The 16,628-nt window shown below is 43.0% G+C and overlaps 1 protein-coding gene across 1 annotated transcript; it reads right to left on the bottom strand.

Annotated features, from left to right (window-relative positions):
- Positions 1 to 1,942: 1,942 nt before the first annotated feature.
- On the bottom strand, positions 1,943 to 16,617 carry LZTFL1 (leucine zipper transcription factor like 1). The gene is made up of 10 exons (XM_025458252.3): positions 16,459 to 16,617; positions 13,991 to 14,115; positions 11,401 to 11,595; positions 10,033 to 10,093; positions 8,780 to 8,851; positions 7,483 to 7,548; positions 7,319 to 7,396; positions 4,491 to 4,667; positions 3,599 to 3,702; positions 1,943 to 2,409 (listed from the first exon to the last, which is right to left on the bottom strand). The coding sequence occupies exons 1-10, from the start codon at positions 16,459 to 16,461 to the stop codon at positions 2,391 to 2,393; spliced, it is 900 nt and encodes a 299-aa protein (XP_025314037.1). The 5' UTR covers positions 16,462 to 16,617; the 3' UTR covers positions 1,943 to 2,390.
- Positions 16,618 to 16,628: the final 11 nt, after the last annotated feature.

The following is a 16,628-nucleotide window of genomic DNA, read 5'->3' as shown; positions in this document are numbered from 1 at the left end:
TAGGAATCCAAAATATACAGACCAAAGAGGCTTGCTTTCTTATTCAAATGAGATAAATCTTAAAACTAGGAAAATATGCAAAAAATAAACATTTAAAACTTCATTTTGCTAGAGTCATGAGTTACACACACAGAAACAGGGGCAAAAGCAGAGAACAAAGTATTCAGATGTTGATAAATCATGTTGATTTATGTCAAAGGATAGCATATTTATCTTCACATGGGGCATAGTTAAGTTTTAAGGTTCCAGAAACACTTCCAATTTTTTTATTGAACTGGAACACACTCTACCAAATATTTCAAAGTTGCTACCAAAAAACAAGTTGAAATTCTATTTAGCGATACAGGTTTCCCAACACTTCCTCCTTCCCTGTGGGCATCAAGTTCAGAAAGCTTCAGGGCGGGAATGAGGGGATAGTCTCTGATGGATATACCAGCATATTCTATTTCTGAATTGTGTACAATACCTGGTCCTTAAGTAATGGAAGAGATTTTTGGAGAGAATATCCATCTGGGGCTAAAGAACTAGGCGGGTGACAGCTCTAGAAGGAACAGAGAATGAGTGACCTGAGCAGTGAGAGGGATTTGGGAGAGGATATGTGATAAATGCTGGCTAGTTTGATCTCCCCTCCCTCCTCAGACTCTTTTCATCTTTTTCAGACTGTCTTCTGTGTCCTTTTGGGGGGACGTTGTCTGTTTTACCCTTTATCACTTGTTCCTCTGATATTGTAACATAAAGCCTCTAAGAAAGACAACAAATTCAAGGCTAGTATTAAAAGCTTGAACAAAAATAATAATGAGCCTTATCATCTGATCAGTAAACACTTCCTGGTGAACAAAATCTTCATTTGTGCAAGTGGGATCAACTCTCTAAGCAGGCAGCACTCAGGGTGTGACACTCTGCTTCTGGAAATGCGAACAGTTACTAAGCGATGTGATAAAAGTCAGTCCTTTCTGATGCATTACTGTTTTGTGGACCTTATTCATCCTTACGGCATACCGATGCATTACATGGCTGTAGAGATTGAGGCCTCATTTCTAATGACTTATCCAAAATCACTCAAGAAAAAGCAGAACCAATAGAAATATAATCAGTACCCCTTGAAAATGGGGTACATTTTACGTTTATGTTTATTTATTTATATGCACCTGCACCAATTGAATCTTAGGTCTGATAACTGATTTTATGTTGAATATAAGTCATCTTAAAGTGTTATTTTTTTAAAAAAAAATTTTAGTTATTTAAGAGAGAGAAAGATAGTGAGAGATAGCATGAGTGGGGCAGGGGGTGGGGGGAGGAAAGGCAGGCTCCCCCAGAGCAGGGAGCCCAATGTGAGGCTCGATCCTAGGACCCCAGGATCATGACCTGAGCTGAAGGCATATACTTAACCGACTGAAAGACCCAAGCACCCCAAAGTGTTATTTAACATGTAATTTTTTTAAAAAAGATTTTATTTATTCATGAGAGACAGACAGACAGAAAGAGAGAGAGGCAGAGACACAGGCAGAGGGAGAAGCAGGCTCCACGCAGGGAGCCCAACATAGGACTCGATCCCGGGTCTCCAGGATCATGCCCTGGGCTGAAGGCGGTGCTAAACCACTGAGCCACCCAGGCTGCCCCTTAACATGTAATTTAAGAGAATATTCTGGAACATGGAAGTATAAAGATTATATTTATTCTCACTCTGGGTACTTTCTCAATTGTAAAGTACCGGATGGATCTGACTTCTTCATCCGTGATCCAGATTCATGATAAGTTGGCTGCAAAAAATGTCCCCCCATCCTCTGGTAATTACAGCATTTAGCTAGAGAGACGGAAGTTAATCAAATCCTCGTGTTTGCTATTAATTTTCCTTATAATGGATATAAATGCTGCCTATAAAAGTTGGTATGCACACTTTCAGTGCATTCATATGTTTTTATGAGGAAACAGAGAAAATGAATCTGGTTTTGAAAAATAGGGTTTATTTTGTAATAACTATCTTTTAATAACTGCTTTTATTTTTACACTGGGGGAATGCACAAGAATAGATGATGCTAGCTTTAACATTTAATGAAACGGTGTACACTCTTTCTACTAATGTAAAAGGCCAAGGCTCTTCTTCCCACTCTAAACATCTTTTTTTACTATAAAGAATTCTCATTGCATTGAAACTAAAACTCTGGAGCGCTCGGCAGAGGACGGCTGGCCAGAATCAGTCAGAAGGTCCCCTCTTCTCAATTACATAACTGAAATAGGAAGTCTAGTTCTAAATATTAGAAGCAAAGTCTATATATTAGAAAAATAAAGAGAGGGAAGATTAACAAACTGCTTCAAAATACATGCCTGAGGTGTGAAACAGCTTGTACTTTCACGTTGTGGCAGCTTCCAGAAGAAATCTTCTTTGAGTTTTAATCTTCAGGTTCGTACCTGGAAAGAGATTAATACTTCAGTTAAGACTGTAAACAGGGGCACCTGGGTGGGTCAGCGGTTGAGTGTCTGCTTTCAGCTCAAGGTGTGATCCTGGGGTCTGGGGATCGAGTCCCGCATCAGGCTCCTCACAGGGAACCTGCTTCTCCCTCTGCCTGTGTCTCTGCCTCTCTTTCTCTCTGTGTCTCTCATGAATAAATAAATAAAATCTTAAAAAAAAAACATAAATGATATCATGATACTTTTTGATGCTGTCATTGTTACCCAATGAGTTTCCTTGAAACCTGTGGGGAAGTTAGAGACGGTCACGACCTACAAGGGGACTCCTGCTGCAGGGTGGACAAAGGACACCTTTGGGCTCCACATCTCTGGATCTGGCACTTAGACCCATGACAGCTCAGGACAATAGAAACTCGGTCATCAACCAAGTTGTCAGATGCGAAGTGCTGAAAGGCCTATGTGAGGACTGGGTCAACAAAGCCCCTTCTCTAAAGACGAACTGGATCTGAGATTTCCTTCCTTGTGGTTTCCCTGGAGCCCTCATAAAGGTAAAATGGCAGCTGGGTTTCCAGACCAAACCGTGGAGGTCAGAAATGAGGCTGAGCAGCACAGTCCATGCGGGCTGGGAAGACTGGCCGAGTGGTGAATATGTGGGCCCACTGCTACAGGCTTTCAACTGTGCGCCGAGTTCCTGTAACTGGACATGTCCCTCCCTGGGCAGCAGGCAGCTAGGGACCTGGTTCTATGTAGAGCACGGGCTGCTAAGCCACGCTGGCTACGGTACCCAGCCACAAGGACCGCATTCTCTAGCACCTAAATTGTCACTGAGGGCAGGCACCAGATGACCAGGTCTTAGGCTCCTACAAGGACACTCCTGAGGAAGAATACCCAGGGATGCCCTATAAGTTTGCTGGGCTTCCCTCCTGATATCCTGCTTAAAAGGATCTGTTGCTAAGAGGAGCCTAGTGTAGCTGTGTGTGCCTAAGTCCTAGCTGAACCCAACTGAAACCCTCGTGGGCAGGATGGAAAAGGCCTGGCCAAAGCTCTTCCGTTCTCCTCAAATGCAGGCTTCTAGACTAAATGACAGCAAGTACCCACTGGCCTGATCTCCCCAGACACATACTGAGATTTAATGAAGAACACACGTCAACCTGGCAGCAAGGCAAATCCAACAGTCAGCAAGGCTTACTTGGCCAGTCTTCTCCTCAGGTCTTTGATTTGGTCATTCTTCCTGGTGAGAATCTCTTTCATGTTTCGAAAAGCTGCTGTTTGTTGGAATTTCTTTTCTAATTCCTGCACAGTGAAAAGTGTCAGTCAGTTACTACGGAACAGTGCAGAGAAGTAGCACATCTCATAAGCGTGTACATTTTTGCTCTAATTTTGCTAATATTTTATATTATTTTCTCATTTCTATTATTATTTTCTGATTTCTTTTTAAAATTTACTTATACAAAATTAAGGCTATGCAAATTTTAAAAATACATTCCTTCAAAGGAGAAGTCAATAAAACAGCAACACTGTCAGTATATAAATACAACATTAGCATATGACCGGAACATATTATGCCCTAGACATGAGAAATCTGTTTGAAACAGTAAACTACTTCTTAGGTGAAATAAACATGATCTTTCCCCCATATCCCAGTGGTGCCAGTACTCTAGGAGGAGGATTTTTTCATTCAGTTACATTTTAGCTCCAATATGCTTGAGAATTTAATCCCTAAACTGCAGAACACAGTTTTCTAATGTTATTTCATAGAAATTAAGAACAAGGGATAGAAAAAGAGAAGTCACCCATCCCTGTGCCAGGCTGTAAGGGGGATGGGCAACATGGGGGGTGCGAGGCAGCTCTGGAAGCTATCCGCGGAGGAGGCTTTTACCATTCATAGGAAGGAGTGGGGATTTTTATTATCCTAGATCTCGCCCAAAACGGAAGAATCTCAATGCCTAGAAATGATATATCTCGAACACGTACTGGCTAATACCCTGAGAAAAAATAAGGCAAATCTGTAGCTGGCCTCCAACATGTCCCTGAATTACACTTGTTCCTCACCTGGGTGGACACACACACACAGATCTGACCTTTTCAGCCATGCTCAGCTGTTCTTGAACCCTGAGTAGGTCATGCTTGGCTGTCGCCAGATTCTCCTCCAGGGACTTCTGACTTTCTGTCTTGTCGTTTAGTGTCTTCTGAAACTCACTCTTCAAAGCAGCAACTGTGTTTTCCAAGTCATTCAAGTCTTGAGCTTTTATAAAATCCTATGAAAGATACATGCACTGACATAATTTCTTGTTGGCATCCTGGCTAGGAGCTGTTTTACAACAGTGGTTCAACATCGGGACATGAAAGCAAGTGTTCCGCTGTGCGCCCCGGTTTCCCCTGCCAGCTGGGGGAAGCTCCTGCTCCTAGAGGGGAGGGGGTTGGCGTCCCCCGCTCTCCCCTGGCCGTCCTGCATGGTGTGCTGCACGCGGCAGACGCTCAGTGGTCACTGATCTCCAAATATGTAAGGTATCATTTATGAATTGCTGGAATTCCAAAGAGGAATAGGAGAAAGGTGAGATCCTAAATTTACAAGGTTGTGTGTCCCAGAGTAGGGATGGCGAACAAGTTTTGTTTTTGAAGTCGGTTAAAAAAAAATTCTAGTGAAGAATTCTGAATGATGTAGACGGAAATATAATAAACCTGATATAATTTGTTATAAAAAATTTAATAGACCTAGTCTTAGTCACTATTTACATTAAGAGAGCCAAATCATTGCTTACTGATTATATGGTTTGGTAAGTTTGTAAAACTTTAAGTTTTTTTTTTTTTTTTTGTATTAATGTGGTATGCATGTTTGCACACACTGTCAGTATAATAAAAACAGCCAGATCATATTTTTAACTAGATAATATGTAATAGAAAAAAGTAATACATACTAAATAGGAAAATGGTCAAATTGCTAAATACGAAGATGAAGCAGTTCTACTGACAAAATTCCTTATTTTTTATTTTTAAAGATTTATTTTTTCATGAGAGAGAGAGAGAGAGAAAGAGAGATTGAGGCAAAGAAACAGGCAGAGGGAGGAGCAGGCTCCATGCAGGGAGCCCGACGCAGGAGTCGATCCCGGGGCCCCAGGATCAGGCCTTGGGCTGAAGGCGGCGCTAAACCGCTGAGCCACCAGGGCTGCCCATCACTTATTTTTAAAATCTGGTCTTTTAAAAAGATTTTACTTCATTGCAGCTAGTGAAAGCATGTATACATTTTACTTTTGCCAAAATCTGAAAAGTAAAATTGGAACAAAGACCAAAATGGCTTTTAAATCAAATTCGTCATCCAAAAATGTTTGCAACTGTTTAACTTTTGAGAAATTATAAAGCTGTTTTCTGGAGTGTGTAACTCTGTGTTTTATAAATCTATGGTCCTTTATGTATGAATGAAAATCATATTTATTTTCCTTTTTTTTTTTTAGCCATCTAAGAATTATCCTCCTATTTAAAAAATACCTATAGATGAAATGATGTAATGTCTGCGATTTACTTCAAAAAACAAGATGGGGGATGCCTGGGTAGCTCAGGGGTTGAGCATCTGCCTTTGACTTAATGTGTGATCCTGGGGTCCTGGGATCGAGTTCCACATCAGGCTCCCTGCATGGAGCCTGCTTCTCCCTCTGCCTATGTCTCTGCCTCTCCCTCTCTCTCTCTCTCATGAATAAATAAATAAAACCTAAAAAAAAAAAAAAAAAAAAACCCAACATGATAGAAAGGGAGAAGTAGAGGTAAACAGGAAACCAGAAGCTGAGTGATGAGTACCAGGGGTGCGTTACACTATTCCCTCTCCTCTTGTATATTAAAAATTTCCATACAATTTTTCCATAAAAACATGTAACAATAAAAGTCTAATGAAGTAAGTCTGGGGACTGTTTAACAGACATTTGCAATGACAGTACAACCACTAGAAAAGCCAATGCTGCATTGAAAATTCACTCTTCCAGTCTGGCTGATGTGAAATCAGTCATAGTATCTAGCATCAGTGGAAAGGCCACAAGGAACAGAATTGTAGACATGATAACTTCCCACAGGTGGAGGGCTACTCAGTCAACTGCTCAGACAGGCCTGGCGACCCAGCCCTGGATTTCAGCGCATTACAGGAATACCACCAGACGTACGTGGATTTGAAGATGCATAGCCGGTAAGTTCATTCTATTTTGTCATACTCACTGAAAGCCAACTTAATAATAAATTCTGTATAATAAAACTGAACACAAATCCAATTAGCTAAAAACTCTTTCTTTCTTCGTTTCCTTTCCCCCATTGTAATTGGAATGTCAAAACCAAAGGGGTAAGAACTTGAAAACAGTTAAACTTCAGAACATCTTATGTGCTAGTGGTCTCTTGGGACAGGTGAAGCATGTGAGCTGTCTACCTGCCCCTGTAGCCGCCCCCCTCCCTGGCCTTTCCTGGAGGGGGATTAGATGGCCAACAGTGGCATCCCTCTCAGGGAGGGGCAAAGACGAGGGGCATAATGAACAGTAATTAAGACTTCTTCTCCTTTTTCTTTTTTTTTAAAGTAGCTCCACGAGGGCTCTCCAACGCAGAGCCCAATGCAGGCCTTGAACTCATGACCCTGAGATCAAGACCTGAGCGAGATCAAGAGTTGGACACCCAACCGTCTGAGACACCCAGGTGCCCCAACACTTCAAGTTTATACCTTTATTTTACTTGAAAAACATGAAAAAGATAGCTAAAACTTATTCCACTTTTTAAAAAAACTTGAAATATAATTGACATGCCACACCCTATCATTTTCAGGTGTCCATCATAGTGACTGTATTTCTGTGCCATACAAAGGGATCCCTGTGATGAGTGCAGTTACCCACCATCACAAAATTCTTACAGTATTATCGACTACATTCAAAACTTCTTTCACCTTTGTATTTCCTTGGTCAAGCTGTAAATCCTGTAGTGCTCTTTCTAGCTTTGACTTCTCATCTAATGCTTGCGTTGCCTATAAACAGATTTAAACAAAATACATTCAGTATTCAGTCTGTAAGCAACTCTTTCAATAATTTTGTTAAAGTATTTCTCAGTTACCTGTATTTCAATGGTCTTCAGCCTTGACTTCAATTTCTCGTTCTCTTCCTGAAGTCTTGAAATTTCCTTTGTGAGTAAATTCGAGGTTTATTATTTTAACTACAGTGTTTTTAATACTTGGAAGTGTTTCACTCAAAAATTTAATTGTAAAATTAAATTTAAATGACATAACAACAGCTCAGACACCTGCATTCCCTAGTGGCCGGTGCTGTCCTGGTCCCGTCCAGCCCACTGCCCCCACACCTATGAGTCACCTGTGACTCTAAGCCTCTTCTCCGGTCTCTCAGGCTCCCTTCAGGCCTCTTTCCTCAGCCTTCTTCTCAGTCTCCCTCCCCTGCCACCTCTCATCTAGCTGGTCTTGCAACTCTTGGGTCTTTTCTGGGCTGACACAACATACCACCTGTACTTATCCCCAACATGGGTCTTTATCAGTGCCACACTCTATGCCCAAGCCCCTAGATGCTTCTGTCTGAGCTGAGGCCAAAGGCCTTTGCTCCAAGCAGCTCCTTAATAAGAGTCAGCTTTGAGCCCAGTCCTCTTCCTCTCTATGGCTCCAACACACATATCAGCCCAGTCAGACAGCACTGCACTCCATGCCAAATCACACCAGCCTTCTGCCTCTCACTGCTGCCCATGCCATTCCCCTGTCTGCCATGCCCCTCTTCTTTCCTCTGACAATTAAATGTCTTTAGCCTTCAGCCCAGCTCAGGGACCACCTTCCCTCAAAGTCTGTCCTCAGTCACTCATATCCATGCGGAAGGGTGTCTTCTCTGCCCCCCTGGGGCACACGGGTTGGAATTCCCCTGTTTCCAGAATATTAATTCTCCCTTCTCAACGAGACTATAAGGCTTTTGAGACAAAAAGCTAAGCATTACACTGCTTTTTTTTTTTTTTTAATCTAGTAACATCTAGCACAATGTTGAGAATACAGGAGTCATGAAAAATATGTGCATATGGGTAGTTAATCTTTATAAATCTAATAAAAAACTCTATCACTGCTATCTTAGATCATAAACTTCAAATAGCCAGCAATAAACACTGTCCAAAACACCATGCCCTTCCTGTCACCATGAAACAATGCAATTAAGACTGGCTTCAGACTTTCTGGAAGGTGGGTGCCCTCTTTTTGGTCCATGGGAACCACAGAGTAAAAGGACTACCGTGGACTGATTAGCCTTGGCGGGCCAAAGCCTGAATCGGCCACCTCCTACCTCAATTTCTCCACCCTCCGGCTGTGCAGGCCATGAGAGGGCTAAGTTAGAGGGTCTGCCTTTCTCACAACAAGCACAACGTTTACCTTGTTCAGGAGTTCCGTGGTTCCACCGTCGTTAAGTGGAACAAGTTTTGGCTTCATGGTATCTATGATGGGCTGACACAAAATAAAGAAACCAAACCAAATTCACCACAGAAGAAAACACACATTATCACTCCACACTTGTACTTTCTAAGTAGAAAACACTGTGTGAAAGCATATCCACTGGGATGCCAGCTCCATGGGGGCACTTCTGGCGTTGGGTTCTCTGCAATGCCCCAGGGACTAGGACAGTGCCTGGCCCATAGTACCTCCAAACAAATTAGAGATGCAAGTGAATCCATCCTCCCATGTCTTTTTAAATAAATTCAGATGGAAGGGAAAGGAGGGAACAGAGGCAGGAGGCAAGGTGCTCGAAGCCAGAGCAGATCTAGATCCCAGCCTCTAGGGACAGGAATTTTAATGTATGGGGTGTGAAACAGACTTCCTCATGAACCTGAGCCAGGGAAAGCTGCCAGTGAGGCTACACTGCAGGTGAAGAGGAGCTTGGCTAGGCAAAATACTCTAGCAGTTCAGTGATATGTGTTAAAACAGGTGAATCCATGCCCTCTGACCCAGACACTTCTTAGCTAGAAATACATTCCAAAGGAATAACTGGAAAAATGTTTTGTATGTGTATGTGGACTCAGCATCATTTTTCTCTCTGACACCAGGGAGCGTTTGTGGTGCGTCTACATGATGCCATGTTAAGTGGTGACCACAAATAAGGAGAATGATTAAAAAGAGAAGCAGGTCACTAGTCACCACTAGGATTGTCTCCATTTGACAGATGAGGCAAACAAGGCTTGGCTGTCTCTGGCAACCCGCTCAAGGTCACAGAGTGGGAGAGACCAGGCCAGGATGGATGCCCATGCTGTGCATCATCTGAGTAAAGAGTTTATATGGCAGGGAGTGGGATGAACTATGGGGATTCTGTGTGTGTGTGTGTGTGTGTGTGTGTGTGTGTGAGAGAGAGAGAGAGAGAGAGAGAGAGAGAAAGAGAGAGAGAGAGAGAGAAAGAGAGAAGAGTGAGAGAGCACGTGTGCATGAGCAAGTGAGGAGACAGAAGCATTTTTTCAGTTCCTTCCACAGTTTTTCTTTTTTGCCTGAAAATATGAGGTAATTACTGAATTCTGCTCTTGAATTGAATGTCTTTCCTTGACTTTACCTCTTTTCATTTTACCTCTGAATCCTCTTGGCAACTTGAGGATTTTAAATACTGGCTATTAAGATATGGACTTAGAATGACCAAAATTTACCTTTTTATTTGAAGATGTAAATTCTGCTTTTTCAAATTCTGCAACTTGTTCTAATAATTCTCTTGAAAAATATGAAAAAAAATTCATTAGAACAGATCTGTACCACTCACCACACACACACACACACACACACACACACACACACTCTCTCAAGAATAAGGTCACTGGTAGTGATCTACTACAACATGGCAGGGAGGACAGAGCACAAGGAAGGAAACCTCACCATCTCAGAAATGGTACTTAGTTACTGATGGCCTGGAATCCTGACCACAGGGACCAAATTTAAATATTCTACAGCACCTAGTACCTTGCACCTACTGAATGCAATATAATTGTTAGAGCTAAACTACGGTGTCCATAGAAATATGTCTGAAATTTGTCATCAACTCTGTATTTTTGAAGTGTAAGAGACAGATTGCTCTATGACATAATATACATCCATCATTAGCTAGTGGATGTTCAAGAGAGGCAAACTGGTTTTAATAGAGTGGCCTCAGAAAATTGAATTTGTTCAGGTTATCTATGAAAAAGAGTATCATGGCTGCTGAAAAAGAATATGATCTACTTTGAAGGAAGAAATGCGGGGACCCAACCACCCGATTATAGTCCCTTTTCCCTGCAAAGGTCCATGGGAACTGACTACACAAAAGCCCGTAGAGGGAGTGGCAGTAACCACTCTCCTAAGCTTCCTGGGTCTGTTTCTCAAAGTTTTCTGGGCAGCGGGTGGAGTAAACTGGTTTTCCTGCCACCTTGTGCTGTTCAGCTCCCTCTGCCTGGGCCAGCATGCTGCGCTCTATTTCAAGGCTATGTCAAGCTTCCCTGGTTTCTGGCCCGGTTTCTCTTAGACTAAGTTTTAATTTCATTTTACTTTTTTTTTTTTAATTAATGAGCTCTTTGATACTGTCTAGATTATAATCGTTTTTTACATTTCTTATTTTAAAGGTAAGTGTATAATTTAAAATGTAATTATTGAGAAATAAAATTCCTATCCTCCTGGTCTGAATCGATGGCATTTGAATTAAATTTTCATTTGCTTCCTACTCTTCATTCTTTGTTGACCTGTATCTCTAAAGATTCATTATAATATAATCAGGCTGACCAAGAAATGGGCAGGAATAATAAGAGCCTATGAGGAATTTCATGGATCTCAAATGCATCTATAACACCTGACAACGGGAGAAAACAGAATTTTGAAGAGGTCGCTGAGTAGCACCTAAGAGCTCATTCAGTGATCAGATGCTTTGCTACCGACCTCCCCAAACCTTCTCATACCCCAGTTGTAGGAAAAGAAGCGGCAGAGACACTCACTAACTTTTGAGATCATGCCTGGGCCTCTCTCGTCCTAACTGCAGGTACGAATGTGAGTACCTGTTTTCGAGTTCAGAGATATCTGTCTGTAGCTTGAGGTACCACTTCTCGGCCTGTGAGAAAAGCTGCCGCAGAAGTAGCACGTTGGTGTGGGCCGTGTTGATGAGTTCAGACTCCACCTCACTGTAGACCACAGCCTGCAGCCCACTCAGGACCTCGGAGACCTCATCTACGGTGAAGGTCTCCTCCACTAGCCTGAAAAACAACCACAGTCCCAGACTTCTGGATAAACAACCCCGACCATTGACAAAATAAAAACAAAACTAAGAAAACCCACATTCACGTCATCTGAGGGCTTAAGGGTTTAGAGTGAAAAATCTCTCTGGGGGCAGCCTGGGTGGCTCAGCGGTTTAGCGCTGCCTTCAGCCCAGAGCCTGATCCTGGAGACCCAGGATTGAGTCCCATGTCGGGCTCGCTGCATGGAGCCTGCTTCTCCTTCGGCCTGTGTCTCTGCCTCTCTCTCTCTCTGTGTCTCTCATGAATAAATAAATAAAATATTAAAAAAAATATCTCGGGGAATTATCTTCTTTATTAATAAAATATACCAAAAATAATTTAAGCTCAGCTAATATTTGTTGAAGCTCAGGTGATTTTTGATGTCTAGTGAAATGAGCAAATGGTGGGAGTGCACATTCTCTAAAAACAGGTACATGCTCAGAAATAGTCCTCCCAAACTTCCAAACTTTTGACTTTTTTCTTAAGTTTTTCAGTTTAATTTTTTTTTTTACTTGAATTTCTACTACAATTACTCTTACCATATTTAGTAGTTTCAAAAGTTACCTGGAAGGTATTATTTCTCCTTTCTTTCTTTTATTTGTTTAGCATTTCAATAATTGTATGAACTATTCATGTGAGAGTCAAGTGGCTATAAGAAAATCAGTGGTAATTAGATGTTAGCACTAAGGCCCAAATGAAAAAGAAATGGACTTAGTTCAAGTTCCTCTGAGCACTGTCAACTCATCATCATCAACAATAGCATTAAAACCCAGTCTCCCACAGAACATTTGAGTCGGGTGGGAACTTCAGAGTCATCTTCTTCCACCCTCTCATGTGACAATTGGGAATGTAGGCTCAGAGTGGGGAGGTGACACATCTCTCATCCCGCAGGGCGTGACTCAGCCCCACAATCATTTCCAGCAATCTCAGCAACAGGCCCAACTGCTGAATCCTGGGAAAGCGTCTGTGCACGGCATCTACTTTCAAGGGCAGTTTGACAGGGAGAAAGCCTCTCCTCGCCCCACCTGCCCCCAGCTGCTCAGGGGGTGAGGACCAATGGGCCCCAGCCCTGGCTTCTCTTCTTCCAAAAGGAGGATGATGAAGAGAAGGGCGACAAAGTCTTATCAGAGTTAGTCTCAAGTAGATAGTATTTGATTTACTACTCTTCAGAGTTTCATTTAACTAGATTTTAACCAGTCTAAAAAAAAAAATCAAAACTTAACTATTTTTTATGAAAATCCTTATTCGATATATTAACAATCTTCTTGTATGTTTTTTAAGATTTTATTTATTCATTAGAGACACACACACACACAGATAGAGGGGGGCGGGGGGAGAGACACAGGCAGAGGGAGAAGCAGGCTCCATGCAGGGAGCCCGACGTGGAACTCGATCCTGGGTCTCCAGGATCACGCCCTGGGCTAAAGGCGGCGCTAAACTGCTGAGCCACCCAGGCTGCCCAATCTTCCTATATTCTTTAATAGAACATACCAAATCTCCTTAGAACTTTTTTTTTTGCAACACAAGTTTATGAACATTTAAGGTACTCAGTGTATAAAGTAAGCACTGAAGTACCTTCTCTGATTTACAGTTGGGCCAGTGAACCTGCTGCTTTCATCTGGGGAAACCAGCTGACCAAATTACATTAGTGGGTTGAACAGATAACAGTGGACAGCTGACAGTGTCTGCTACTGAGTGCCATGGATGGCTTTATGACACTTGTAGCTCACCTGGAGGCCTTGTGCATTTAACTGTGCCAAAGTCTGATCCCCAAATAATCTGATGTCTCTTGATTAGTCATTTTCTTTTCTTGTTTCCCCTATTTTTCTCTAGATTAAACATGTATTTTGCGTTTTCTACAGACTTTAATTATACTCTATGACTGGTTCAACCAAACTAGTTATCTACTAACAATTTGTTAGTTATGGATTTTCATGGTTTTCTACTGTCCCCCCCCCTCCCCCCCCACCGCTATGATTTCTTCAATATGAACTGTAGGGATTCTCTCACTAAAAGCCATGCCTTATGGCTCTAATCCTTTAACTAATAACTCAGGTAATTAAAGTTCTAGGATCTTTAATACATCAAGCCAATCATTAACGTACATGTACTTCACTACTTCTGGACAGCTCTTCTGAAACTCTGCAATCTCATAATTCTCATATGTGTATGTTTGGTAATAGATTGCTCCCACCACAATAATCCAATTTCTTGAATTTCTCCTATTCATGAGGTGTGATGTGGCTACTCTCAGTGAGTAACTGATCAGGATAATCCCAGCAACAGTTTGTATGGGCTCTGCTACAGCATCCCCATTACAGCTCCCAGAAAGGATGCATGTTTCCCCTTGGGTGTCCTTAGACTCCTCTGATACCTGCTCTCCTTGAGGTCTTGGAAGCAGGAATCTACAGTTTTGAGTCTCAGGCCTCTTTTTGAACGAGCAAATCGCATGTAATTGATAACTTCATTTTGATGGTGCTCATTTAGGCCCAACTCTGCCTAAAAGAGAGAGAAATAATCGTTAGTCTTTAAGATGTGATGAAGCAACTAACAATGAAAATATACAAGATGTCCAGTGGTAGTGACTGCTAGATGTTCACCAGATTCTGTTCTTCCCTTCTTCCCAGTTATATGGCTGCCCAACCATACTTCCCAGCCCTTCCTGCAGCTAGGTGTGGCCACATGACTACTGATCAGTAATGGATGTGAGCAGAAGAGATGTGGGCCATCTCCAAAGCCTGAGCCTTAGGATGTGGCCATGTCTTTGTCACACCTATTTCTCTGTTACCTGGAGGGGTGGTAACTTTGCTGAACCTTGAAGAGGATAATTCCCTAAGGGTTCGACAGCAGGATGAAAGGGATCTATATCCCTGACTGATTCTGTGGAGCAGCATTGACCTACAGACTTCAGATGAGTAGAGAGATGGCCGTTAACTGAGAGAAATACCCTTCTGTATTCTTTAAGCCACTGTTTTTTGGATATCTACTACACCAACTTAACCTTATCCTAGCTGATACAGCTTTAAAAAATATATTTGGTTTTGAAATAGTTATTAATTGGGTCTTTATTTTAAACCAGATGAGAGCTTGACAACTACGAGCTAGAGATTAATGAAGTTTTCATCTTATAGCTATGCTGAAAAGGATGTTATACAACTGAACACGTAATGCAGGGACTAAATGAGTCAGGAATGATCTTTATTTTAAGAATAATGATCTATCATATCTTATGGGCTTCCAATGGGAGACTAGGTCTAGCTTCCGAGCCTCTTTTTTTCAGGCTTGTCACTATGGGTGCACGGGGTTGGGTTGTCTCAACACCAACACTAACACAACTACCAACAGTAAGGCCACCGGGCCTGATCTCCTTCAGCTCCCAAAATGTTCTTGGGGGCTTTTCTGCATCCACACACTTCCTCCCTGCAGTCTCAATTTCCTTAGGACATATGTCTCTAAAGGCCAGGACCTTGCCCACCTGGTTCCCTGAGGTACCCTGTTCCCAGTACTAAGCACAGTGCCTCACAAGCAACAGACACCTGCCAACAAATGAACTTAAAGACCTCCTTTCGAAGGTCACTTCTTCTTCATTGGGCCTTAATGGGTTCTCTTCCAAACTCCGGGAGGACTTGACTAACCAATTATTCTCCCCTCTCAACATTCTACAAGTTTCTTCTTCCTTCAGACTATAGGGAAGACCATATATATAAACCTCATTCTTGCAAACAAAACAAAACAAAACAAAACAAAACAAAAACCACCTCAAACCTGAGAATCCCTCTAGCTACCCCAGTGTTTCTCCAGGCCCCTTCCACCTTTCCTATCCTCATGCTATCTCCTACTCCTTAAACCCATATGCAACTCAAATTGCTTTTGCAAAGCTCCCCAGTAACTTTTTTCTTTTTTAAAAAATATTTTATTGATTCATTTGACAGAGAAAGAAAGCACAAGCAGGGGGAGGGGGGAGAGCAGCAGAGGGAGAAGAGAAGAAGGCTCCCCACTGAGCAGGGAGCCTAATGTGGGGTTCAATCCCAGGACCCCAAGATCATGACCCGAGCTGAAGGCAGATGCTCAACCAACTGCGCCTTTTCTTTCTTTCCTTTTTAAAAAAAAATGATCACCTGAGAGCTTTTATTTATTTAAAAAATATATACATTTTTTAATACAGGTGACCCACAATGTTCCATTCGTTTCATTGCCGATGTATTTCAGTGGCCCATGTCAGTGGTGCCCCCAACTCTGGCTTCAGTCCTTCTTCTGAACACTATGCACTGGTTAAGTGGGGCTGCTATTTAAGCTGCCATTCTACATCTGCTGGAAAGATGAACGGAGACGTTTTAGCATATGGGACAACTGGCCTTTTCGGAACAGGTCAAAACAAAAGAAGGATCGCCCAAGTTTCTTGGGCTGTAAAGCGGCTGGCGTGGATTTTTATAGTCGCCCTCGCATCTGACAGCCGGATTCCATCACGTTCTCCCTCCTCAATCCGTTATGATACGTAACTGTTCATGCTGCCAAAGGGTGTGTGTGTGTGTGTGTGTGTGTGTGTGTGTGTAAAAACTTGGGAGTTTTCGGAACGGAATGAGAATTCCGCCCTGCGCCTTCTGCCGGTGACCGTTCCCTCCAGCTCCCTCCACCAGCCATCTTCGAGGTGAGACTCGGGCCGGCCGGCCCAGGCAGGAGCGAGGAACGACACGACGCGGCGGGGAGAGGCTGCTAGGAGCCGGAGGGGCTGCGGCCGGCCAGGACGGCCCAGGACGGGCTCCGCCCGGCTGCAGCCACGCCCTCCCACGGCCCCAGGTCGGAGCCTCCTCCGCGCGCGGCGGCGCCCGGCCCGCTACTTACCATGGCGGCGGCGGGAGTCGCAGCCCAGGGGAGCGGGAGAGGCCAGGCGGAGATCCACCGAGCCCGGGGTCGCCGAGGGCGGTTGGGCCGCAGAAGATGCGGCGGGAGGGCAGCTTGTTTAGAAGCCTCCGGTTGCTAATGGGAACGGAGGCACGTGATCCGAAATGATG

This window comes from Canis lupus, chromosome 20, assembly GCF_003254725.2.
Source record: "Canis lupus dingo isolate Sandy chromosome 20, ASM325472v2, whole genome shotgun sequence".
NCBI lineage: Eukaryota > Metazoa > Chordata > Mammalia > Carnivora > Canidae > Canis > Canis lupus.
Note: the sequence above shows the minus strand (reverse complement) of the source record. Positions and strands in the feature narration are given on the sequence as shown.